This window comes from Hemibagrus wyckioides, linkage group LG09 (assembly GCF_019097595.1).
Source record: "Hemibagrus wyckioides isolate EC202008001 linkage group LG09, SWU_Hwy_1.0, whole genome shotgun sequence".
NCBI classification, from domain to species: domain Eukaryota; kingdom Metazoa; phylum Chordata; class Actinopteri; order Siluriformes; family Bagridae; genus Hemibagrus; species Hemibagrus wyckioides.
In genome coordinates, this window is record NC_080718.1 from 2,219,840 (window position 1) to 2,245,923 (window position 26,084).

At 40.2% G+C, this 26,084-nt stretch overlaps 2 protein-coding genes across 5 annotated transcripts; both read left to right on the forward strand.

Moving 5' to 3' along the window:
• Positions 1–1,312: 1,312 nt before the first annotated feature.
• Positions 1,313–12,542, forward strand: LOC131359502 (synaptosomal-associated protein 23-like). 3 transcript variants are annotated; one of them, XM_058399419.1, is made up of 9 exons: positions 1,425–1,443; positions 1,669–1,703; positions 5,348–5,462; positions 7,507–7,548; positions 7,642–7,690; positions 8,435–8,552; positions 8,723–8,881; positions 9,903–10,047; positions 11,373–12,542. In XM_058399419.1, exons 2-9 carry the CDS (start codon positions 1,693–1,695, stop codon positions 11,430–11,432), a joined length of 699 nt encoding a protein of 232 aa, XP_058255402.1. In that variant the 5' UTR covers positions 1,425–1,443; positions 1,669–1,692; the 3' UTR covers positions 11,433–12,542. The 3 variants fall into 3 exon arrangements, with proteins under 3 accessions (XP_058255403.1, XP_058255400.1, XP_058255402.1); XM_058399420.1 differs by lacking the exon at positions 1,669–1,703 and having other exon boundaries at positions 1,313–1,443; XM_058399417.1 differs by having other exon boundaries at positions 1,363–1,703.
• Positions 12,543–13,481: 939 nt separating this feature from the next.
• On the forward strand, positions 13,482–24,089 carry rin3 (Ras and Rab interactor 3). 2 transcript variants are annotated; one of them, XM_058399426.1, is made up of 10 exons: positions 13,484–14,020; positions 14,592–15,241; positions 15,325–15,439; positions 16,560–16,632; positions 16,727–16,818; positions 16,915–18,300; positions 18,507–18,815; positions 20,046–20,177; positions 22,241–22,404; positions 22,833–24,089. In XM_058399426.1, the coding sequence occupies exons 2-10, from the start codon at positions 14,678–14,680 to the stop codon at positions 23,169–23,171; spliced, it is 3,174 nt and encodes a 1,057-aa protein (XP_058255409.1). In that variant the 5' UTR covers positions 13,484–14,020; positions 14,592–14,677; the 3' UTR covers positions 23,172–24,089. The 2 variants fall into 2 exon arrangements, with proteins under 2 accessions (XP_058255410.1, XP_058255409.1); XM_058399427.1 differs by lacking the exons at positions 22,241–22,404; positions 22,833–24,089 and adding an exon at positions 20,892–22,216 and having other exon boundaries at positions 13,482–14,020.
• Positions 24,090–26,084: the final 1,995 nt, after the last annotated feature.

Below are 26,084 nucleotides of genomic sequence, written 5' to 3' on the forward strand. Positions count from 1 at the left end.
GCACCAAGAGCCAGGCCGAAGTCCATCAGATCACATTTTTTCACGTTTTATTTGAATATTAACTGAAGCTCTTCTCCTTCCCCAGTAGATAATAAATATGTAAAACCTTGTGAGTCTAGAAAAAAAGTGTTAAAGTGCACAAATAAATATAAGGTAGAGGTGGTCCTAATAAAGTGAATAGTGAGTGTTTATAACATCAGTAAACGTGTCAGCAGTGCATATATATATATATATATATATATATATATATATATATATATATATACACATATATATATATATATATATATATATATATATATATATATATATATATATATATATATATATATATATATATAGATCAAGAGCTTCGAATAATGTGAACGCAAAACATTAGAATGGGGTGAAAAGTGTGATCTCTGTTACTTTAACCATGGCATGTTTGCCGGTGCCAGATGGGATGGTTTGAATATTTCAGAAACTGTTGATCTCCTAAGAACATATATAAGTGCTTTTTACAACAATGGTGAGAGGAATGCATCTCAGAACACTTCAAACCTTGCAGTGGATGGGCTACAACAGCAGAAGACTAGATCAAGTTCCACTCATGTCAGCCAAGAACAAAAAATATTGTTATAAATATTGACGCATCCAAACTGGCTGTACAAATATAATATATATATTTTTAAAAAATCACCTGGTCTTTTTCCTAGTGTTCAGCTGTCCGGTTTGGGTGAGTCTGCAAGTGAACAGGTGTTCTTCCTATGTTTATATAAGTAAAGACTTATGGTTTTATTTTATTTTATTATCACATATGATAAGCCTTTCGTCATCATATTTTCATACGCCCATCCAACAGATGTTGCCTGTAGATGGACCTCTTTTGATTTGGCTTGTTGTTATCCATGTCTTTATGGACCTTGCTTTGTGCAGTCATGCTGGAACAGGAAGGGGTCATCCCCAAACTATTCCCATAATGTTGGGAGCATTAAATTTTCCAAAATGTCTTGGTATGCTGAAGCATTAAGAGTTCCTGTCACTGGAGCTAAGGGGCCGAGCCCAACCCGTGAAAAACAACACCTGAATTCAATGATTTGGAGGGGTGTCCCAAAACTTTTGGCAATATAGTGTACCATGGGTGCATCGTGTATATCCCCTGACTGTACTGCTTCGACTATTACGGCGGTGATGGATATTACTAACAACAAAAATATGCACTTTAATATGCAATTTTAGAATTAAAACGAGGGATATTAATATGGTACAGCATCTCAGCTGCACTAATAGAAGTGGTTTAAGAAAAGCTCACATGGGACTCGAGTCCCACTCACGCATGCGCAGTAAAGCAATGGCCGTCAGGTGACCGGACATGCGCAGAGTTGTCATTTGTCTGAAGGAATTTGGATAGATCACACGCTTAACTTGGACTTTAAAAAGGAAATCCTATTTGGCTCTGTCGCAGTAAGTAACAAGTTAACGCTTCTCGGACACCATAACGTTCATCATACAGAATAAATAAATAAAACAGACCGATAATTTTCTCCTGCGCCCTGAAAATAAAGAGGAACTAACTTTAGCTAAACTAGGAGCTAACCGATTATTAGCAGTCCTAGCACGAGCTACACTAAGACTCCAGAAGTGGTTTGCTTTGACGGTGTAAACAAACTGAATCTTTTTGCCGGTTAGAAATAAAGAAGACGTTGAAACACAATGAGCAAGCAGTAAGTATGAACGTCTGAAGCAATGCAGCGGTGAAGGGATAAGAATCTGTCACTGTGTGTGTTTTTCCGCACTAACAAGTCGAGCCTGAGCTCGTGCTGGTGTTGGGTGTGGGTTCACACTTAAGTGCACGAGACATTTTTACTGTTGACACTGTGTTCATGCTAATGTCACACACTTTACATGTTGAACCATATCACAGGAATGCGACTTGTGGCATAAGAAAAAGAAAAGGCTTTGGACACCTCGTGGTGTAAATGGTTAAGGTTGTGTTCCAATACGATAAAGTACCTTGACTGATCACTGGCACCCGAAAATGATGACGTCATTTTATGTGATAACTCGCACTTATGTGTTCAGTGCAGTGAGTGAGCTGAATGTCAGTGGAAGAGACATCTTGGGGAACCAGTTTATGTAGAAAAACCGGAAATGTTTCTTATTTTGGTAACGTCTTGTGTGTGTGTGTGTGTGTGTGTGTCTGGACACAATGACGCAATGAGTGATTATACACTTTGAAGATGGTATGAGAACTCTTACCAGGTTATAATCTAGTCCGTCTTTTCTTATCTCACCCTGCTTTTCACTTTTTTTGTAGCCGTAATGGTTTGTTCGCTGGTAAAAAGGACACTTTCTTATTCCAGTGTTTCTTTCCATGCACAGGAAACAAGGTCACTGGTATGCGTATATTTCTGATCACGGCTCCATAATCCCCTTTGTCCCCTCTATTAGGCTTGATGGTATTTTCGACCATATTTTTAGTCCTGCCTAACCGTTCGAACATGACGTTAAGCTCTCCCATTGTTTGCCCACGTTTGATTACATTTATTTACAAATATTTGCTTTTTAAACTCGTGAGGAAACATACACCGCTACAGACTAATCACGGTTATTCCACATGGGTTGTTTCCTGAAATGTAGCCGGATTGAGTTGCTTGAGATAACTAAACCCTTCTATTTTGTCTGGAATGAGCCGATATTCCATGTTTACCAAGACACAGCTATGATCGGGTAGTAAATAATTGGCAAAAATATGGAGAGGCGAGTAAAAGTTTATCTATCCACCCCCCCACCCCCCATACACTGCTACTTTTTTGTTTAGTAGGAAAGGCACAGTTTAGATTAATGTGACCAGATGGGACTCAGGAAATAGGAAAAGGAAACCAGAGTCAGGAAATAATAATTCTCCTCTCCTCAGCTAAACTGACCATCTGCATAACATTTTTATGTCACAACAATAAGGGTTCACATTACAACACCTACAAGGATCCCACCAGCCTCCAGCATGCGTAGGAGTGTATATTAAAATAGAATTTGAATCAGAGTATTGGTACAGTGTTTTACAAAGCCTAGAGACAATTCAGATTATAAACTGACCAACAGAGAGAGAGGGACACGTAGAGACGGACCGAGAGAGAGGGCAAGAGAGAGAAGTCAAGGACACAGAGAGAGGGACACGCAGAGGGAGACAGAGAGGGTGAGAGAGATTTAGAGAGAGAGAAATCGAGACAGAGAGAGGGACACACTGAGTGAGAGATTGAGAGAGAGACAGAGAGGGATACGCCGAGAGAGACGGATTGAGAGAGAGTGAGAGAAATTGAGACCGAGAGAGAGAGAAATCAAGACAGAAATAGGGACACGCAGAGAGAGAGAAATTGAGACATAGAGAGGGATACACAGAGAGAGAGAGAGACACGCAGAAAGGGAGAAATCGAGAAAGAGAGGGTCATGCTGAGAGAAAAAGAGAGAGAGATGTTGAGAAAATGAAAAAATGAACGAAAAAAGGACAGTGAAGTTAGACTAAAACTAAACTAAATCGTGGATCGAATTGAATTGCATTGGATTAGCAGGGAATAGCATGTCAAATCATTAGCCGTTTAATTGTATTGCTTTCTCTAAGTCTCTAATGCCACCTCAACAAAAGAATAGTCATTTCAGATTGTTCCAACGTGGCAATTATTGCCTCTTATTCATTTTGTGCGTAGCAGTAATGTACACTATATTGCCAAAAGTTTTGGGACGTCTGTCTTTACCTGCCCATGAATGTAATATGAGCTATAACAGCTTCCACTCTTCTGGGAAGACTTTCCACAAGGTGTTTATGGGAATTTTTTGACCATTCCTCTAGAAGCACATTTGTGAGGTCAGGCACTGATGCTGGATGAGAAGGTCTCTGTTCTAATTCATCCTAAAGGTGTTCTATCGGATTAAGGTCAGGAGTCTGTAAAGTTCCTCCACACCAAACTCGCTCGTCCATTTCTTTATGGACCTTGCTTTGTGAGGTCATGTTGAAACAGGAAGGGACCATCCCTAAACTTTTGGCAATATAGTGTATGTAAGAACAGGCTGTTCCGGCAGACTCACTGGCTTGAATCTAGGATTGCTCGATGGTTAAATTCACATGTGATCAGTTGAGTATTACTTCTCCTGACATCATTTGCATATGTTGTTCTGTATGACTACCAAGGTCCCCACTCATTAGACCTGTCCTGTGGAAGGATTCCTGTGTGATTATGGTATTTACTGCCAATACAATGTCATCCTTTGCTGCACAACTTCGTTGGAAGATTTCTTTACACTCCTGAAGTTCAGTTCAGTTTTTTTCAATTTGTAGGTCTCTCTTAACATTGGACAGCTTCTAAATCAGGATATAAAATCTGAAATTAAAAATAATATCCCTGATTAGCACACGAGGGGCAATAATGATTTGTATGCTATCCATGTGGGTCATCCTGAGCAGCAGAAAGTAATCTGCAGGTGAATGAGGCTCCAAGAAGAAGTGGGGCATCAGGACCGGTGCGGAGGGCAGAAGGAATCAGGATCACTGGTATCTCAGGAGCGACCTGTATAACTGTGGTACAAAAGATCATTTACATTCATACCAAACATTTTCTTTAGAGATCAACGGCTTGTTTGTTGTGGGATGTTTATCGTCTGTGTGGATTGTGCTGATGTATGAATTAAATTTAAGACGAAATAAACAAACTCGCCACTAGTTTTGCAGTCAGATATATTGGTTTACTCTGGGTTGTTTTTGTTGTTGTGTTGTAGAGTACGTTGTATATTTCACGGCAGAGTTGTTGCTACTAACTGCCTAGCTAATTTTGGGAATGTGTCACGAGCATGACGGCCTTGAAGTTGCATTAAATTGAAATGAAAATCCAGAGACTCGATTTCAATCGCATTAACGGCTTCAAGCAATCTATTGTTCTTCAGTTCTCTTGCTTTACTCTGGTGTATCTAGTACACTGGAAGGTGATGGCCATTAACGTTCTACACACACACACACACACACACACACACAGACATGTTCATTAAAGAACAAATATTTGGCCATATGCTAAGTGTTACAAAACGTGTTGTGTGTGTCTGTGAGGCTGATATCTTTTAGTTTCCTCTTCAGTTCGTTTCATTATATTTCTCACTTCCTTTAACCTTGACCTTTAATTTGTTCTGTAAATCTATGATTGTATACAAACTACCATAAAGCTAAATCAAGAATCCGTGTAAAAGCGATAGGTTATAAAAGAAAATCCTACTAATAATGGGTTATGATTATGGGCCCTCTGTCTGTCTCTCTCTCTCTTTCTCTCTCTGTTAGTTTTGTTAGGTTTTATTTGTGAACTAACTTCTTACCTCTGACCCTCAGACCCCAGAGTATAGAACTTGGTGCCAAAGTCAATCCAGCCAATTTCGACAGCAGCAAGATGGCCGACATGACGGTGGAAGATATGGCAATGAGAGCAAACCAAGTGACTGACGAGGTACGTTGGATGTTACTGATCTTTAATCTTTTTAATCTTTAATTCTGACTTTGTGGGATCTTCACTTTTTCTTTTTTACTTAAGCCTTTTCATTTTTCTCTTGTAATGATACACTGCCAGTGTTTAATCATTCCATATACTGCTTCTGTCTTAAAATCTTCTGATCTTATGTCTATAATCTCTTGTTCTTCTGCTTTTTTTCTCCATCCTTTCCCTGCATTTCTCTTCTATGCCTTTTGAGGGACTGGGATGAGCTTTTTCCTGCTGTGCATAACCCAACTCGGGTACTAACAGCATGAAAGATGGTCTTTGCCCATGAAGGACAGCTTGGGTAAACTAATAATGTCACATCTTTACCACCACTTACAGGGTGTTGTGGGGGGGTTCTGTCTATCCTGTGACCTCCCAATATTAATAGTAAAACGTAAGCATGTTGTTTCCTCATACATTGCTTAATCAGCATACTGTGGTCTAACCTTGCACAAGGAACTGTTTTGTTTTTCACTTCTTCCCCAATATCATGTTACTACTATACAGTGCAATTCGGGTCTTTTTGGATTTTTATTTTGTTGTATTCAGTCCCAGCTAGAGCTACCCATTTCCATTTCTTCTTAATTGTTCTTCTTGGTCGTTCCATGTCTGTTCTTTTAAGGAACGTTTCAATTCTACCTGTTAGAAGTATTTATACTACAATTATTGCATAAAAATGAAAAATGTTGCCAAATCCCCTGGCATGATTATCTAAGTAGACTTAATGCCTTCTGGGAATTAACCACTGAGCCTGTTCTTTCTTTACTGCTTATTGCTTTCTAATAACGATTTTGCACAGTGTCCAACTGGACGTAAGTGTCCATATGTTCTTTTTAAAGACATTTTATAAAGATGTTCCATTGATTTGAGGCTTCTTTGCATCTTTTCTATTATAACTATCTTGTTGTGTCAAGGAGACACATTAAAGCACTAAGATTCCAGATAGCATTATACACTATATTGCCAAAAGTTTTGGGACACCTCTCCAAATCATCGAATTCAGAGGTTGGCCCCGGCCCCTTAGTTCCAGTTGTCCAAGACATTTTGGACAATTTCATGCTTTGTGGGAACAGTTTGGGGATGACCCCTTCCTGTTCCGTCATGACTGTGCACCAGTGCACAAAGCAAGGTCCATAAAGGCATGGATGAGCGAGTTTGGTTTGGAGGAACTTGACTGGCCTGCACAGAGTCCTGACCTCAACCCCACAGAACACCTTTGGGATGAATTGGTGCGGAAACTATGAGCAAGGCCTTCTCATCCAACCTGACCTCACAAATATGCTTCTAGAGAAATGGTCAAAAATTCTAATCCTTATGGAAAGCCTTCCCAGAAGAGTTGAAGCTGTTATAGCTGCAAAGGGCAGGTCAACTCCATATTACATTCATGTGCATGTAAAGGCAGACGTCCCAAAACCTTTGGCGATATAGTGTATATCCAGTGAAAATTTTCAGATCGCAGCTCTTTATTTATGATGTAGTGCCGAGTGAACTGACATGGAATGATCCAGTTATTCACACTTCACTGTATATTCGTCTCCAGAATTATTGGCACCACTGGTGAAAGGGAGTTTGAAGAAAATGTTTTGGAATAAATTTGCTTCGATTAAATGTCCAATTTGAGATTAATCGAATCAACCACAAAGACATTTTCACAACTTTTTCCAAAGGAGTATGGAATATGTGCATGATGTTTACATTTACATTTCTTACATTACATTAGAATGCCTTCATCACGATGGGACAAAAAACAAATTTTGGAATATTGCGTCTATAGGAACAAACTTTAGATCTAAGAAGATTATATACATATAGATGTGCTGACTCACTGATGTGCATTTCAGAATTCAGTACAGTGAGGCAGAGCAGTTACACCCAGCCGCCTTTAACAACAAAGAGGTTTACTAACAGCTTGACACTTGATCTCTTTAATCCCATGTATCTGCATGTGATCTCCTCAGGATGGAAATGGGGTGCTTTGTTTGTAATTTTGTCTCCCTTTTCCCTTTTCTTCTAGTCTCTTGAGAGCACTAGACGGATGCTGCAGATGGCAGAAGAGGTGAGTGCATTTGTGTAAAACAAAGCTAAATGCCCTGGTCACTTATTTCACTAGAATTGGAGCTAAATTCATATGTTTTTTCACATTTTTCAGAGCAAGGAGACAGGAGTTAAAACCATGGTCATGTTGGATCAGCAGGGAGGTGAGTGAACCCAGCTGATTTTCTGTTGGCACACTGTTTTCAGAAAATGTGTTAGTATTATTTCCTTCAGACTGATTATAAGTACGAATACCGACATTTTTCAGTACCAAAATGTGCAGCCTGCTGGCGTTAATCTGCTTGGTGTTGAGCAATCATGGACCTCACGTTCCTCTGGTTCACGTAGTGGCCATTAAGAGTGCACACAGTTTTAAACAAAGTGCATTAGCTTGCTACGTTAATTACATGGATCCAGCCGAGAAAAGCGGGTTTTGTTCCACTTCAGATCTTTGTGTGCTTCGTATGCTTGCGTGTAAAGTAGGTCTCATTTTCTCATCGGCAAAATCCCTTGACTAATAGTGGCTGATGATCATAACCAGTATGCTTGGTTAGTTTCACTCATCTCTAGACCTTTTTCTCACCTAGGCAGCATTTGCTGCAGTGTGGTTTGTGCCTTGTGCTGCAAACAACAAACCACTTCTGAGTATTTAAGATGCTTAGTGTTATTGTATAGCTGATTATTTCGGGTTCCTCGTCGGCTCCGATTGCCGTCTCGGCGATGTACACGAGTCTCAGGGTATAATGTGATGGATTTTACAATTGAGATATTTTATCTTGTCTGCAAGTCATGAGCAAGATTTCTGAATAGGTACACGATACCGTCAATATTAATGTATCTCAGGTTTAATAAATGTATATTTCCGCTCCCCTGCTTTATGCTCGTCTCCTCTTGTGACATTTACTCAGAACAACTGCGTCGTGTGGAGCAGGGCATGGACCAGATCAATCAGGACATGAGGCAGGCTGAGAAGAACCTGACCGACCTGTCAAAGTGCTGTGGCCTGTGTGTCTGTCCCTGTGATAGGTATGAGCTGAGATCCGAACCCTAAAGTTATTTTAAAAATGCTTATTTAAATAGCTGTAGCAGAAGTTTTTTTGCTGCATTTACTAAGAAGCTTATTGATTCTTTTTAAGATGAAGCACTTGTGTTTGAGTTGACGGTATGACTGGATGTTGCTGCTACTCGTCTTTCAGAGTGAGGTCTATTGAGAATGATGGGCGGTACAAACGCACTTGGGGCACTGGAAGTGAAACTGCCAGCACAGAAGGAGGTAATGGAGGCGTGGTTTCCAGCCAACCAGGGAGCCACCACAATGGCCAGGCAACAACATCTTCCGGTCCCTATATCAAAAGGTAGACAGATTATTACTAACACTGTTTATAGTTAGTACTGCTATAAATGTCGCCTGTACGGCTATGACAAAAAGCCATAATATAAAGTGCTAGAAAGTATAATACACTTGATATCCACTTTATTAGGAACACCTTTACCTATCTTATGTTTTAGTGATCAAACATCAGTATTAAGGTAAAAGTGACCTCTCTGACTTTTACCATGGTGTTTCTGTTGATGTCAGATGGGCTCGTCTGAATATTTCAGAAACTGCTGATCTCCTGGGATTTTTACACAAGCTCTCTAGAGTTTACATAAAAAATGATAAACATCCTGTGTGCGGTGGGTCTGCAGACTGAAACACCTTGTTCAGGGGAGTGACGACTGATTTCAGCTTGACAGGTAGTCTATAGCCGCTCAAATCATTACTTTTTACAACCGTGGTCTCCAGAAAAACATCGCAGAATGCACAGCACAACAAATATTGATGTGAATGGGCTACAACAGCAGAAGACCACTCCTATTAGCCACAAACAGGAATCTCGAGTCTAACATGGGGACAGGTTGACCATAGCTCTTTACAGTATGTCCTTCCTTGCAGCCTGAATCAATCTGGGCATTTTTCTCTGACTTCTCTCATCAACAAGGCATTTCCAGCAACGGAATGGTCACTCCATCAGTGCTTTTTGCATTATAGTGACTGTTGTGTATGAACTTCCCAGGAGATCAGCAGTATCTGAAACACTCGTACCAACATCCATGCACAAGTCACACAGATCACACATTTTCTTCATTCTTCAGCTATAAAGGTGTTCTTATTAATAATTAGTCTAAACATTGTACATAAAATAGACTATGCTGATTCCCAGCCAGTGGATAATGAACTAGTGTTTATTATCTCGCATCCTTAAGGTTTGGGAAATCCCGGCAGCAATACCCAACCTAACTTAATTGACTTATTAATAAATAATGAAATCGTCATATTTTATTCAAGCTTGCTCACACAGTACGAAATGATAAAATCAAGGTGTTTTTGGCCAGAGTAACGAATGATGCACGTGAAGATGAGATGGAGGAGAACCTGGAACAGGTGGGCAGCATCATCGGGAATTTGAAGACCATGGCTCTGGACATGGGCAATGAGATCGACAAACAGAACAAGACCATCGGCCGCATTAATGATAAGGCAAGTTCACTGTACATCTAATAAATTATTTAAGCGTTTATTAGCTTTAGTCTTTTTGTGTCAGGCACGAACATAGCTGGGCATTAGATCTTATTTATGTAGTGGGCCATGTGGTCCAGTGCAAAGTTCATTCGTTTCTAGGTTTCAGGGCACATATTTGTCAGCGGTGTTGTGTTCTGGCGTTCACCCAATTAAACTGTTGTGTAACAAGATGCATTAACAGCATGTTTTCACCACAGCTATATTTGTCACTGTTTCCACTCGCGTGCACATGCTGAACTTGCTTACCAGTGACCATGCACATATGGTTAACACTAGAAATTGTGCAAACCGTCGAATGGTCAAACACAGCAACAGATTCTGATCATGTTTTTGCCTGGACTCAGTCTTCAGTCGTGATTGTGATTTATTGATTTTTTTTTTAAGCTCTTCTTTTAAAATGTCATTTTCCTGAAAGCTTTGGGAAGCAATTTTACATACATATATAAATTGAATTAATGTCAGGCATCAATTCTGAGCAGTGACAGGTGAAGTGAATAACACTGATGATCTCCTCATCATGGCATCTGTCAGTGAGGCAGCCAGTGTCCTCAAGGTTGACGTGTTAGAAGCAGGACAAATGGCCAGGCGTAAGGATTTGAAAGAGTTTGATGAAGGGCCAATTTGTGATGGCTAGACCACTGGATCAGAACACCTCCAAAACTACAGCTCTTGTGGGGTGTTCCCGGTCTGCCGTGGTCAGTATCTATCAAAAGTGGTCCATCATTGATGCACGTGGGGAGTGAAGGCTGACCCGGGTGAAGTTAATGCTGGTTCTGATAGAAGGGTGGCAGAATATACAGTGCATGACGGGTCAGCAAAAGGGGGACCAAGACAGTATTAGGCATAATGTTATGCCTGATGTATTTACCGTCTATAGTGTCAAAACATGGCCACCTTATCAATACAGATGTTGCCACAGCCGTGTGTAGCTAGAAGCCAATTTGGTCTTCCCTGTCAGTCAGTGTGAAACCGTGTGAACTGACTGTAAAGTGCAATAGTCACCCTTCGAGTGAGACACAAACATCAAGATGAGAGATTCTTGGTTTGATGTCAAAGTCATGATTAGTATGTCGCTTCTCGTGTATATTAGACACTCAGCTAGGATACCAATAGTCGTCAGTTTGATTTCTGAGCCCTGCTGTGCTGCACCGTCTTGTGAAAAATTGTAAAAGAACATTTGTAGAAGCAGTTCCACTGAAACCTAATTTGCATTAAAAAAAATTCTTTCCACTTAATAAATGTGTGTCTACTAATTTTCACTGTTGTCTTTTTCTCTTGTTCAGGCTGACATGAATAAAGCTCGTATTGATGAAGCCAACCAGAGAGCCAACAAGCTCCTGTAGAGAAGCGATTTGGACAGAACAAGCAGCTTCTCTTTCCTCCCTCTCCCACACTCTATCCCATGCACACATACAAGCACCTATTCATTTTTATAGGGCAAAGAATTTCAGCTTTAGAAATGTTCTTCCGGTGCCACCTGTGCCTTTATCGTTGTTTTTAGATGCTATTTTGTAAATAGTACTGTACACACACTGCCTCATTCAGGTCTTCATCACTAGATGCGAGATAGATGCTGGATACACAGCGTGTTGTTATGCAATATGCTCTGGTGATCGCTGTCCTGATTTTCTGTCAGCGTTGCTGTTTTGATGGCCTCTCCTTACTTGGGTCAGCATGGCTGATTTATTATTATTATTATTATTATTATTTTGGCCACAAATGGACCAGAGACTTGTATCTAATGTTTCCACAGGTCTGTGTGTATTTTCCCCTATTAGGCTGTAATATGAGTTTATATTAACTTACTCATATTAGGGTTATTATATAAATGTTTACTTGTTGTATCCATCCATCTGTCCTTGATTGTGTCTGTATTTAATTATAAAATGGCAGTGAATTAACTTGTAAATGAATTAATGAAATGTTTAATGGATGTATCTTACTGGCCCACTCTGTTTTGGTTAAGAATAAATTGAGTGTTAAAAAGTGCACACACACACACATGCTGTTGGCATGCAGAAAGAAAAATATATGGTTATTTTTCAGCATTAAATCAATAGATCTGATTTGTTAAAGTTAAATATCCATTTTGATTTTAATAAAGCAAATACAGTGCCTTTACACAGATATGATTCATCCTTATCTCCAACCAGCAGGTGGCATTGTTTCATTTGAAAAATGACAGCCTGAAAACGTGGGATCGCTTGGACAATTTTTTAAGTTATGGCTCTTCTTCAGCTTTAATATTTTTTAATTTTCTACTTCTTCAATCACACTCACACTAGCTAGTGAATTTCAAAACGTTAAAACGGAAATGTTACGTCGATGAGTTTTATTTTAAAACTTTTCCTCCTAGAATTCACACCCAGTGGTTATCCATTAGATGAAATGATTTGTTGCACTGGTTCTATAAACTCTTCTGTGACTTTCACAAATAAAAATTCACCAGTTCATTGAAAGAGTTGCCTCTGCTTAATTTAAGGCTATATATATATATATATATATATATATATATATATATATATATATATATATATATATATATATATATATATATATATATATATAAACATAAACATTTTTTTCTTCTCTTCTATTATTTCAAATTAGAATTATTTTAAAAAGGTCTTATGTCCAATGGAATCTGCCGGATCGTAAGATCTCGCAGGCGATTTGTTGGAAGTGCAGCTGTGCTTTAGGGGGTGGGGTTTCAGCTGACCTGGCAGTAGCCTCAGAGGAGGAACTGGAAAGTATGACTGGTTTAACTGGAAGAGAAAACTGAGTCAAGCGTCCCTCAGCAACTTTTATACTCTATATGTAAAAAGAATTACATGATGACTTCTTCCACAGTGATGAAAAGCTTACACAAAGACTTTTCACATTATTTGGTGAAACATGCAAATAATTTTTTTTTTTTTTTTACAGTTATTGACAAACTTCAGTGAGCCTTCGGTGTTTTAAGACCTCTTTATTGCACCTTGGTTTTTCACCCCTCACACTCAGTTGAGTGTGAAGTCACGGTTTGCTAACAGGAAACATCTGTCAGCATGGCTTTTGTTAGGGGTGTAAGACCCCTATTCATTAACTACAACTAACAACTATATTAACTAGTCAACAATACATACTGTGGACATAATGAAAGTTATTTAATGAGTAATTACATAAGGTACACATTACAAGAATAACAACACTAGCAAAGACATTATGCTGATTTTCCAGGTTTACATATGTTAGGTCAGACTTATTCAAAGGATTGTTCTAATAAAAGTCTTAACAACAAAACAATGTGTCACTCCCTTCTGGTCAAAACCCCTTACATTTGAACATGCTCAGTCATGAGCTGAAAGGGATGGGCTGGGCTTCAGACCTCGCAGTGAGACTTCCCACATGTGCCGCATTCTTTGTGAGTCTCTGGCGCATCTGGAGCAGCTTAACTTTAAATAGACTGGGAAGAAGTTCACTGTTTGTCCATTCACATACAAACATCATTCAGGTCTGCTGAACTGACCTTCAGCCCATCTGGAGATCATGTTTATGGGCAAAGTTTAAATGTTTGTGTGTGTGCATTTTTGAGTGTGCATAGGTCTATGTTAAGGGGTTGGCTGACCACTCTGGACAACCCCTTCCTGAGAACACTGCTGTGTTCACAGACAGGAAGTCAAGACCAAGATAAGGACGATAAAGAAAGAGAGCACTTTTCTATGACATTTTCTTTCTGCTAGGGGAACAGAAACATAGCTTCAAAGAAAACGGGAGAGAAGAGAAAAGCAGAAGGTGAAGATGGACGAGTTCAGGCCGCTTGAATGAGAGGTAAAGGGAAACACAAAGAAGCAAGGGCTCACACGGGGAGAAAAAAAGAAATAGGTTGTGTAAACGACACAATGATGAAGAAAGCAGCTGTTGCAACCAAGGACTCCAAAGTGTCTAGTGGGTGAGTTGCTAAACATATAAACAATTCCTATAAGTGCTCACTTTTTGTTGTCTTTTGTGATAATTTATCTGTATTGATTCATATATATATATATATATATATATAGAGAGAGAGAGAGAGAGAGAGAGAGAGAGAGAGAGAAAGAAAGAAAGAAAGAAAGATATGGGATCAGTGTCGTTATCAATATCATACCCCTGGGAAGCATATTTATGTAGTAGGGAAGGAAGGAAGAACCTTGCCAAGAGAAGGGAAGAACATTTAGACAGCAGACTGTGAGTAACATCAACAACTTCACCAAACATAATCAGAGCCTACCGATTTCTGTTCACAGTTATCATCGCACTTATGTAATGCCACACTGTTGTTAAATGCACTTCATTTTCCACCGATATATGCAAATACTATTGATATCTTTTATACAGAAGTAATATTGCTTCAACAGTGCTTTCATTTCTGCTTCTCTGCTCCACATCACGAATTCCATAACAAGTTAGTTGAAGGATAAACTCGTCGCAGAGCTGTGCTTTGTTTTATTTGATGATTTTTTTTTTTTGTCTTTCTTTTCTCTCAGGATGTTCCACAAATCTGTCTAAATCACTAAACCAGAGATCCCTTGTTTCATATTCAGCCTTTTCTCCTTACTCTTAAATATGCACCATGCTGTCCCCGGCTGCTGCCACATCGCCTACTGTCATCCCCAATCCTACAACCCCGTCTTCTTTGCTTTCCGACGGTTCTTCCTCACCACCGTCTGTAGCATCGGTTCAATTGGTGGACATTTCAGTTACCCCAACGCCAGTAAATCCCCAAAAGTCCACCTCCCCTCCTTTGCCTCTCTCACCTCCTTGCTCAATTCGAAAACCCTCAGGTTCTATACCACCTCCCACCTCTAAACCCTCTGTCCCTCCTCATCACAAAGCAAAGGCTCCTAAGCCCACATGTCCACCTCTCCCAGCACAGCAGCCATCAGCAATCCCCAAATCTTCCTCTAAAGCCCCTCCACGACCAAGCTCCAAACCATTATCACCACCTCTTCAGAGGCCCCCTCCACCATTCACTTCAAAAACTCCTGTGGTACCATCTCCACCTGTCCAAACCCAGAAATCAGCCCATCCCAGCATTAGCATCTTGGAGAAGCTGATCAAGACATGTCCAGTTTGGCTACAACTGGGAATGAACAAGGAAAGAGCTATTCGTATACTCACCAAAGAGCAGCCTGGGGTGAGAGTGTATCCATACATATCCTCCGATCTTAAATTTTAAATACACAGTAAATAAATCTGGCCTAAATTTTGGCTTCACAGATCTTTTTAGTGCGGAGGGACCTTGGCCAGTCGTTGATGGTAGTATCAGTTCGTCTTCCAGACCAGCAGGGAGCTCCCCAGGTCCAGGATGTGCCTGTGAAAGAAGAAAGGACCAGTGAGTTTAACTATGATTTCTATGAAGGTGTTTAAATAACTGATATGTGGAGGGGCAGATGGGGAGCATGGTGGAGGCGTAGCGGTTAGCATGTTTTTTTTGCACCTCTAAGGTTGAGGGTGTGATGTGTGTGCACAGTTAGCATTTTCTCCCCATCTTTCGGGGTTTCTTCTAGGCACTCTGGTTTTCTCCCTCCCCCAGTCTAAATGGTCCATTGTTTGTTTGTTTGTGTGTGTGTGTGTGTGTGTGTGTGTTCTGTGATGGGTTGACAACCCGGACTGGTTCCAGATTCTTTGCAACCATGAATAAGTGGCACGAAAAATGGATGGATGGACAATTCTTAAGTGTTTGTCTAGCTAAAGGTCAATGGACTGAGGAATCAAGAAAACATCAGTTAAGAGATCGTGAAAAACCTTGTAATAGCAGATAAGATGATGTGGTTGCAACATTACTGGGTGCAATTTCTAACCACACACACATTGCTGGGTTTACTAATGTAACCAAATGCAGTTACAGTGCATGGAACCTCCAGGTTCTACCATGGACACACAACGGGATACAACTGTAAACTGGAATTTTGGCCAGCTTTTGCAGCATACCATATATGGTCAATGGCACAGATCTGAAATTAGAAATATAGAGTACAAAATGCAGCTTGATTTTGATTGATCGTTTGTTAACACAAGCACACAAGGTAGACAGTGGAGGAGGGGAGATGACCACAGGTTTCCTGTCCTGAACACTGAACTGATGTTAACAGTGTCCAACTTCCTGACTTGTGTGTTTGTGCTGCTGTGGGTGTTTTTGGCAAAGGCAGATCTTTTTATTTAGCTTGTTGTCTTGTCATGACAGAAGCTCTGCCCTATCTTGGTTTAGCTAAATTTGGTCACAAAGCCTTTGTGAAAGTTAGTATTACATCAATGTATAAAGCCGGTTGGTTCATTCATCAAACCATCTTCAATTTCAGACTAAAGCTTTTATGTATATTTTGATTGATAGATTAGATTGATAACATACTGTTGGTTAAAATTGTTGAAAAAGTGTAGTTTTGGTATACTCAAGATGGATTCTATGCATTCATGACCATTAACAGCTTCATGTTTTGTGTCTTCTCTTACAGTGTTGTATCTTAAAGGCTCTGTCCTGGTTTTTGACAACATATTTAAACTCATTGCATTCTACTGTGTTAGCAGGTAAGCTATGCTAGTCCACCACACCCAAATTATGGCTCTCAAACTGAGCACATTTTCAAGACAGTATTTTATTTATTTTTTTATCAATTTCCAGGGACATTCTACCCTTTACCTTGAAATTACCTCAGGCCATCATCAAGGCGTTTAAATACGAAGACATGGAAGTGATCTCCACACTAGGAGTAGGTAATGCAAAGTCGATTTTCAAACACTAGTTTCGACTTTAATTATGCACGTCTGAGTTACTCTGCTATTCTAACATGTACTGAACTTTGCTGATAGAATTCTGGGGGTCAGAGCTGAATAGTCACATTCGGGAAGATTCGAGTAAATCTGCAGACTGCAGTGTCTCCTCTGGAAATGACCATCTTTGGTATATCAACCCCATCTCTACTGAGGAATACTATAACGGTTTGTCTCCCACTTCTCCTACACCAATGCTGAGGTCACAAAGCATTAACATGCCTGTTCAGGCTCCGCCAAAATTCAAGAGGCCGCCACCGCTACCTCCACGTCCAATTACCATTTCCGAAGATTCACTGATGCAAGTGTCAGCCAAGCCAGCAAGAGAGAAGTTCACGTCAGAGGAGTCTTCACTTCTGTTGCTAAGTTCTCCTTTGCCTGTGGTCCAAAAAGAGGAAGGAAGTCATTGTGGGTATGAAAAGGCAGAGGGAACTCTATTACCCACTGCCGAGGCAGAAACGTCGAACAAACAGGAGGCAGTTTCTCTCAGTGAAACGACTAAACAGGGTAGCTTTGCCATTTCACACAAGAGTCCCCCAGTCCCACTCCGACGCTGGATATCAGATAGCCAACCCACAGGAGAAGCCCAGCTGGAACCTTCAAAGGAACCTGTCTGTGCATCTGTAGCAGCAGAGACCAATGAGGATCCTGGTGCTGCCGTGTCTCTCATATGCCTTGATGACAGTTGCATGGACCAGTGGGTGAGTGGACAGTCTGGACAGTCTAAAACAACACAAGAGGAAGATCTGGGTGATCAGTTGAAAATTTCAAATGGAGATTCCTCTGTGAACATGCTTCCAGCATCTGACATGAAGAAGCCTGGTGCACCAGTGCCACCTCCTAGGAGGAAACGTATATCCACAATCACGATTACCCAAGATACCACCAATATCTCTGAAGGTGTTACCCAAGAGCTCAGCCACATTACTCCACAGCCCGCTGCAATGCTTCATAACCTTGGAATCAATACAGACCACCCCAAAGTTCCGGATGTGTCATTATTTTCCCCCGAAGGAGGTGTTCCCCAGCCAGATCATGACTCCTACTCCACGAGCAGCACAGAGGAAGATGCAGATCCTAGCCCGATGGGTGCCTTTGTAAAAAGGACACCCACTATTATGCTAGACCGTGCTAAGCAACGGCTCTCCATGGTGAACTTCTCCACCGTCTTCACAAGCTTCATGAGTACTGACCGCAAGCTTCAGAAGCGGATTGTGGAACTTGCTAGAGATGGGAGCACATACTTTGGTAACCTGGTACAAGACTACCGTGCCTTTACGCTGGACACTATGAGGAGGCATTCCTCCAGTACAGAGATGCTCCAAGAGATCAGACAAATGATGACACAGCTTAAGAGTTATCTGATCCAAAGCACAGAGCTGCAGAACCTGCAAGAGCCAGCTGCTTATTCGGAGGAGAAACTTGGTAATTTAACTATATACTTCCATGACAGGGTGAATCTTAAAGTGATTTCAGAAAAGAATTTCCATCAATTTAGTATAATTATATGTATTTGTAGATTGAGGGGTTTTGGATATGATTCTTATTATTTTCAGCAAGTTTCCTAATCTGCTTAGCTGTTTGTGTTCTCTTGTCTATATCTTATTTATAATAAATCTCCTTCTCTACAGAGATAATCATCGAGGCGTCACTTTATAAGTGTGTTCTGAAGCCCTTAAGAGAGGCAATATATAATGGGCTGAGGGACATCCACTCACGTACAGGCACTCTGAAGATGCTCAAGGAAAATCAGCTGATATTATTGGGCACCACCACCACAGATTTGGGTGTGACCACCTGTGTTCCTGACTCACCTGTCCTGGAGAAAATCCAAGGGAAATTGTCAAGCTTGCATCAGGAATACTCCCCACAGAAGAAAATCGACCTGCTCCTAAAGACTTGCAAGATCATATATGAGTCCATGTCTGTTGGCTGCCCAGGTTAGACAGCAAAAGAAATTAATTTACTGTGAATAACTTGGCATGACTTAAGCCCTTTTTGAATTAAACTAGGCTAATGTGGTAAGGTGCTATCCCATTCACATTACACATCAGAAAGGAGAAATAAAATCTGGTTTCAGTGAGTATTTCAGAAACTCAAGCCTTAGATTTCTATTCTTGGCTGGCAAATGAGGAACCCAGTGTAGTCTTCTGCTGTGGTACCTCATGGAAATATGACATAATGTGCATTCTGTGATGCTTTTCTGCTCAGTAAGATCACAAAATAAGCGATCATGTGATTTACCATTAGCCTTCCTGTCAGCTTGAACCTGCGTAGACATTATCTATCTCGTCAGCAAGGCATTCCCAGCCACAGAAATGCTGTTCACGCATGTTTTTTGGGCATCACTGTGTAATCTGTAGAGTTTTTTTTTAAATACTCAAACCAGCCCATTTGGCATCAACAACCTTGCCACATTCAAAGTCAATGAGATCACACGATTTCCCTGTGCTGTTGTTTGAAGTGAGCATTAACTCGAAGCCTGATTGTATGCATTATGCTGCTGCCAAATGATTATGCTGATTGGATAAGTATTATCTGATAAAGTAGTTGGAGACTCTGTTCGAAAATCATATCCTATCCACATCATAATACCTTGATCTCAGACTGTCTGTGTGTTTGATACTCTTCTTTCAACAATGATGAAAGTCAGCACCAGTAATGGCATTCCCTTTAGCATGCTGAAATAGATTTTCTATTTTTTTTTCCGTGTCCGTGTATGTGCAGTACGTCACACAGCAGGCAGTCTATGTTCTTAATTTCCTTCCTGAATGCTTACGACAGAAACCAGTTTGGGTTTGGAAGGAGAATAAGTCCTATGGTGTTTACAGCTGTTATCTTACAAGAGAGTTTTATTTTTGTCGGGTTGTAAGGCAAGAACAGAAGGATTTTCTGAACTGCTGATTCTCTGCTCCACCCTTTTCCTTCTTACGCCAGGATTAGTCCAAAAACCACAGCTGTTCTCATTACTCATGTCTAATCAGGAAGTACAACATTTGCAAAAACACAGGCTATAGTTTTGGTGTTGAGAAACACTAGATTCTGTTTACAATTTGATGTGGCTCCTTCCAGTTTGACTATGGACGTATGTTAAATGTTTTATATATATGTCAATTTAAGATGTCTTATATATGTCCGAGATATGTACAATTATATGTTGGGCTCTGTAGGAAAGCCACATGGCGCAGACGACTTCCTGCCTGTACTGATGTACGTATTGGCTCGTAGTAACATGACTGCACTGCTGCTGGATGTGGAGTATATGATGGAACTGATGGACCCTGCTCTACAGCTTGGAGAAGGTTAGTACATAAACACACACAGATGCTATAGTGTCTTTATTACGGGAAATCCCACAGCACACATATAGTATTAAATACAGCCTGAATTATTGGAATATTTCAGAAAAGAACGCAAAACCTGATTAAAAAAAAAAAAAAAAGCTGATCTAGATTTTTCTAGTAATAGTGGTCTATTACTTTCCTTTCATGACATGGGTCATGCTGCACCATGTGGCTGAATCTCATTCTTGTCAGCGCCAAGTAATAGACATTCAAGGAGAATTCAAGGTTGTTTCCCATGCCTAAACACTCAGGAGCAAAATGGTATACTGTATAGTATTATAGTACATGGCTTGGGGTAATAATTCTACTTGTTTACTTTGAATAAAATTAAAAATGTTACCATCAACTGGTGGCTTCTTAGTTAAACCTTTTGTTTACTTACCATGCTACCAACCAATGGTGGCTACCCAGTTAACTAGGAAGTGAGAAGTCAGCACTGGCCGCTTCTTTATATTTGAGATGCAAAGTGCTGGATGCCTGCATGCTGAGCTTTTTATTGGCAAGATTCTACCTAATTGTGATAAATGACGTACTGCATATTTACCTCCTCAAAACACATCATCAATTTACACTGACCAGGCATAACATTATGACAACCTGCCTAATATTGTGTTGGTCCCCCTTTTGCTGCCAAAACAGCCCTGACCCGTCATGCACTGTGTATTCTGACAGCTTTCTATCAGAACCAGCTTTAACTTCTTCAGCAATTTGAGCAACAGTAGCTCATCTGTTGGATCGGATCACACGGGCCAGCCTTCTCTCCAATCAACGACCCTGTCGCCGGTTAACCACTGTTCATTCCTTGGACTACTTCTGATAGATACTGACCACTGCAGACCGGGAACACCCCACAAGAGCTGCAGTTTTGGAAATGCTCTGATCCAGTGGTCTAACCATCACAATTTGTCCCTTCATCAAACCATTTTTCCTAACTTTGAGGACAAAATGTTCACTTGCTGCCTAATATATCCCACCCACTAACAGGTGCCATGATGAGGAGATGATCAGTGTTATTCACGTCACCTGTCACTGCTCATAATGCTATGCCTGATCGGTGTAAGTTAATATGTCTGTATGTAGATTGATGTTGTTGTTCTTTTGGCTGCTCCTTGGTCGGGGTCGCCACAGCTGATCGTTTGGTCCGCAATCTCTTCATTAATTGAGCTCAAGCAAATATTTGCATATACAGTATGTCACATTTAAAAGTAAGTAGTTTAGTGTTAATCCCATGAGTAGCCGTGTGGATTTATTATGATTGAAGCGTCTGCCATCAGTTTCTGATTAGAAATTCCCAGTAGAGAGGGCATTTTCTTCAAAGGCAACCTTCATCCAGCTTAAAAAGGAAAATGCGTGCTCCATTGTAATCTCACAGCATGACATGGGGTGAATATAAGGCATTTCCCTGAGGCTCTGCGCATATCCGGTGCTAAAGAAAAGAACATTTCCTGCTACCTTAAAGTAGTTAGCTGAGATACAAAACCATAAAACCATCAATACAAATTCTACATAAGGATAAATTGGTTGTTCTTTAGCTTTCAGCAAATCTGAGAAAGTTTTCAACAGAAAAAAACCTCCAAAAACTCCATCCCTCCTAAATCTATTTTACTTATTGATTATATTGATTCTCTCACACTTTCTCTCTCTTTTACTTTTTCTCTCCCTGATTCATCGATCTGCTATTGTGGAGTCAGACGTGAGCCGGAGTATGATGTATGCATACAAATTTCCTACTGTGCAATTGACTGTGCACTGTCACAGGATTTGTCAGGATTTGTCAGGATTTCAGACATTGCATTTTTGTGGGCTACTTTGCTACGTTTAAGAAACCAGATTTTTAAAAAAAATCTGATAAATGATGCTCTCTTCGCATGTCTCACCATCCTCATCACTCTTCAAGTAACTCTCCGAAGGTGTCCTTGAATACATTTTTTTTCAGTAGGAATTTCTAGCTTGTCACAGTGTAGGGATTACTACTGCCACGCTGTAGTATTCATTCAGTGATGTATCATTTATATTCCTAGGCTCATATTATCTAACCACCACATATGGTGCTCTGGAGCATATCAAAAACTACGATAAGCAGGCAGCTTCCAGGCAGCTGAGTTTGGAAATCCAGGACTCTATTCATCGTTGGGAACGTCGCCGTACTCTTAATAAGGCCCGTGCCTCAAACTCATCCGTACAGGTAGAGTACACTGACACTTTCCACCAAAACCCTATAAATGTCTATGAGTATTCGAGCTTATATATTGGATCATTGTAAATAAATGCATTATTTCCTATCTCATAAATTATGAATAATTTAATTTGTAAATCTTCCTGTGGACGTTTTCTGAGAACGGTGGGAAAATCCTATTTGGTAGCTTAGTGGTTGGGGTGTTGGATTACTGATCAGAAGGTTGTGAGTTCAAACCCCAGCTGCCATGGCTGGGCCCCTGAGCAAGGCCCAAGTTGTATTAAAAAAAAATTAATTGCTCTGGAAATGTAGGTTGGTTGGGTCTTGTTGGATAAATCTGCTATGCTGCTGCTGGGCAAATAGGGAAGCACTGAACTATTCAGCACAAATGTAGAGATTCGTACCATAAATCAATATAATATTTTTTTTTTTTGCAGGATTTCATCACTGTCTCTTTCTTGGAGGCATGTTCTAACACCAGGACTCTGGGGGTTGATCCCAACACCACGGCTCGGGACCTGAGTGCCCAGTGTGCAGAGAAGTTTGAAGTGCAGGATCCTGAATCTTTCTGTCTGAGTGTGCTAGTAGACGGCCAGTACCGAGCCCTGACTCCCGAGGAGTTACCACTCACTGTCAAATCCACCCTGCACCGCAGTGAGCCGCGCAAAGAATATCACTTTGTGTACCAGCGTGGACGCTGGCCAGTTCAGGAACCTGACAAGGAAATACCGCATACCCCTGAACCAACACATGCCCAGGACGAGAGTTTGATCTGAAGGAATTACACAAAAAAGACTACACAATCTGGGAGCTCCTATCAGAGAAAGTAAAACACTCTGCAATGATATCACTATCACCACAGCTTAACAGAATGCTTTGTAGATGTACTTCCATCTGGGCACCAAGTCTGCTCCATAATTGCACTTTGACCTGTAGCAAGAACGTTAGAATTTGTGAATTCTTATTAACCCATGAGTTCAAAAGACACCAGTATATCTTTAATATACAGTCTACATCTGTAGTTGTTTGGCAGAACCGCTGGAGCGAGACAATCATCACCTGATTTTGACTTCTTAAGGAGTCAGTTCTTTAATAATAACTGTTTGATAAACTTAGCAGTATTCTTAAAAAGCATGTACACACTGGTTTGATTCTCGCCAGTGCCCACTAAACTTTTCCAATGACTTTTTTGAGTCACCTATTACTATATCTGAATACTGACAAAGACCATTTCCTCACTCCGGAAAGGTAAAGTTTTAAGTCAGTACGATTCTTTTTCAGATTTCTTTTTCACCAAAATATCACTGATGTTTGGATTACAGCTGACCAACCACAGGTCTTTTTCATCTTTATTTCGCATATTCTGTTATTTGCATGTCAACTTTACTTGGGTCTTAAATTTTTTGCTATCTCTCCATTGTATTGGTTTCATTTCCTATAATGTCTGCTCCTGAATTCAGATGTTCTGGATCATATTTCTAGTTATATAAACAGTAAGCACATGAATAATGTTTGTATGAATGAGTCAAATCACGTATACATTTTTTATATATGACTCAGGGGTGATTAGGTGCATTTTCCAATATATACTGTATTACGATTGAAATATATAACAGTTTAAACCCAGCCAGAGTAAGCCGTTTTTTTTTTTATTTTATTTTATCTTTACACAAATAAAGTATCCTTTCATGACATGTTGTTGACCATTTGTGTTTAGCTGCTAAACATAAATGAAAAGTGACTGATACGGGAATATTCAGGTACAGCCTATTTTTAATAAACATCACCACGCGGAAAATAGTGTGGGTTTTTGGGGGTTTTTTTGGCATCCTGAATGTACGTGCCATCAATACGCCACATAGATGATATTAATTTTTGGTACAACAAAAGAATTAAACCATCAACACCAATTAAATCATGAGTTCCTTATACACTATATTGCCAAAAGTTTAGGGACACCCCGCCAAATCATTGAATTGTTTTCGGCCCCTTAGTTCCAGTGAAAGGAACTCTTAATGCTTCAGCTTCATACCTAGACATTTTGGACAATTTCATGCTTCCAACTTTGTGGGAACAGTTTGGGGATGATCCCTTCCTGTTCCAACATGACTGCACACCAGTGCACAAAGCAAGGTCCATAAAGACATGGATGAGTGAGTTTGGTGTGGAGGAACTTGACTGGCCTGCACAGAATCCTGACCTCAACCACACAGAACACCTTTGGGATGAATTAGAGCGGAGACTGTGAGCCAGGCCAAAACTGGGACGTCTGCCTTTACATGCACATGAATGTAATATGGAGTCGTCCCGCCCTTTGCTGCTATCACAGATTCAACTCTTCTGGGAAGGCTTTCCACAAGTATTAGGAGTGTGTTTATGGGAATTTTTGACCATTTCTCTAGAAACGCAATTGTGAGGTCAGGCGCTGATGTTGGACGAGAAGGTCTGACTTGCAGTCTCCGCTCTAATTCATCTCAAAGGTGTTCTATCAGGTTGAGGTCAGGACTCTGTGCAGGCCACACTGTGCAAGTTCCTCCACACCAAACTCACTCATCCATGTCTTTATGGACCTTGCTTTGTACACTGGTGTTCAATCATGCTGGAACAGGAAGGGGTCATCCCCAAACTGTTCCCAAAAAGTTCGGAGCAAGAGATTGTCCAATGTCTTGGTATGAAGCTGAAGCATTAAGAGTTCCTTTCACTGGAACTGAGGGGCCGGGCCCAACCCAACACCTGAATTCAATGATTTGGAGAGGTGTCCCAAAACTTTTGGCAATGTAGTGTATGAATATTTCTGCCATTTGGCAAACGCCCTTATCCAGAGCAACTTACATCTTTATCTCTTTTTTTTATACTCATGAGTAATTGTGGGTTAAGGGCCTTGCTCAGAAGCAGGGGGGAAAATACTGAAAACATTCTGTAGCTGAGCTGATAAACGTATGGAAAAAACCTGGTTTTTACAGATCCTCTATAGCATTTTATCCAGTGTCATACATTTATTATTTAGTTATTATTTTATTAGTATTTTGCTGAAGGCAGCTACTTGGCCAGAGACTAGGTCAACAAGGTGAAATGGTATTTTTCATTTAATTTACCTTTACTGATCTTTTTTAGGGAACTAATGAGTTTTTCCTCCGAGATGTATTTTCATAATCAACATATATCAATATGCTTTCATACTGAGCATTAAAATGTAATTGTTGTCACCACTCAGCCATTTGCTCATCTGGACCTTTTTGAGCAGGGAATTTTATTTAATTGGACCCTTAGACCTTTTTGAACCAATTTTAAAGATGAATGCTGGTCCAAAAAGTGAAATTGTTCTTGGCCTGTTAAAGAAGCCAAAATTAGCATACCGAAGCCAAGCGCTAGCCTAGCATCTGATAAGGAGGATGCAAACGTAAAATGTAATCGAAAAAAGTCAACAAATGTTGTGTAGCAACATTCACCAATAACAGACAATGCTGCATTTCCAGTAGATTCCATCATTTCTTTAAGTTAAACATAGTAAACATGACAATATGATGTCATAATGGAAAAATGATAGCAATGTGAGATAAGGAAATGAGAAAAGCAGACGTGTGGACTAAAAGTGAAGTAATGGTGCTTGCGTGCATAAAAATACATATGACTCATGGCTGTATATGAGTATCAATGTTATGCCATTAAACATCCTTATGGATCACAAC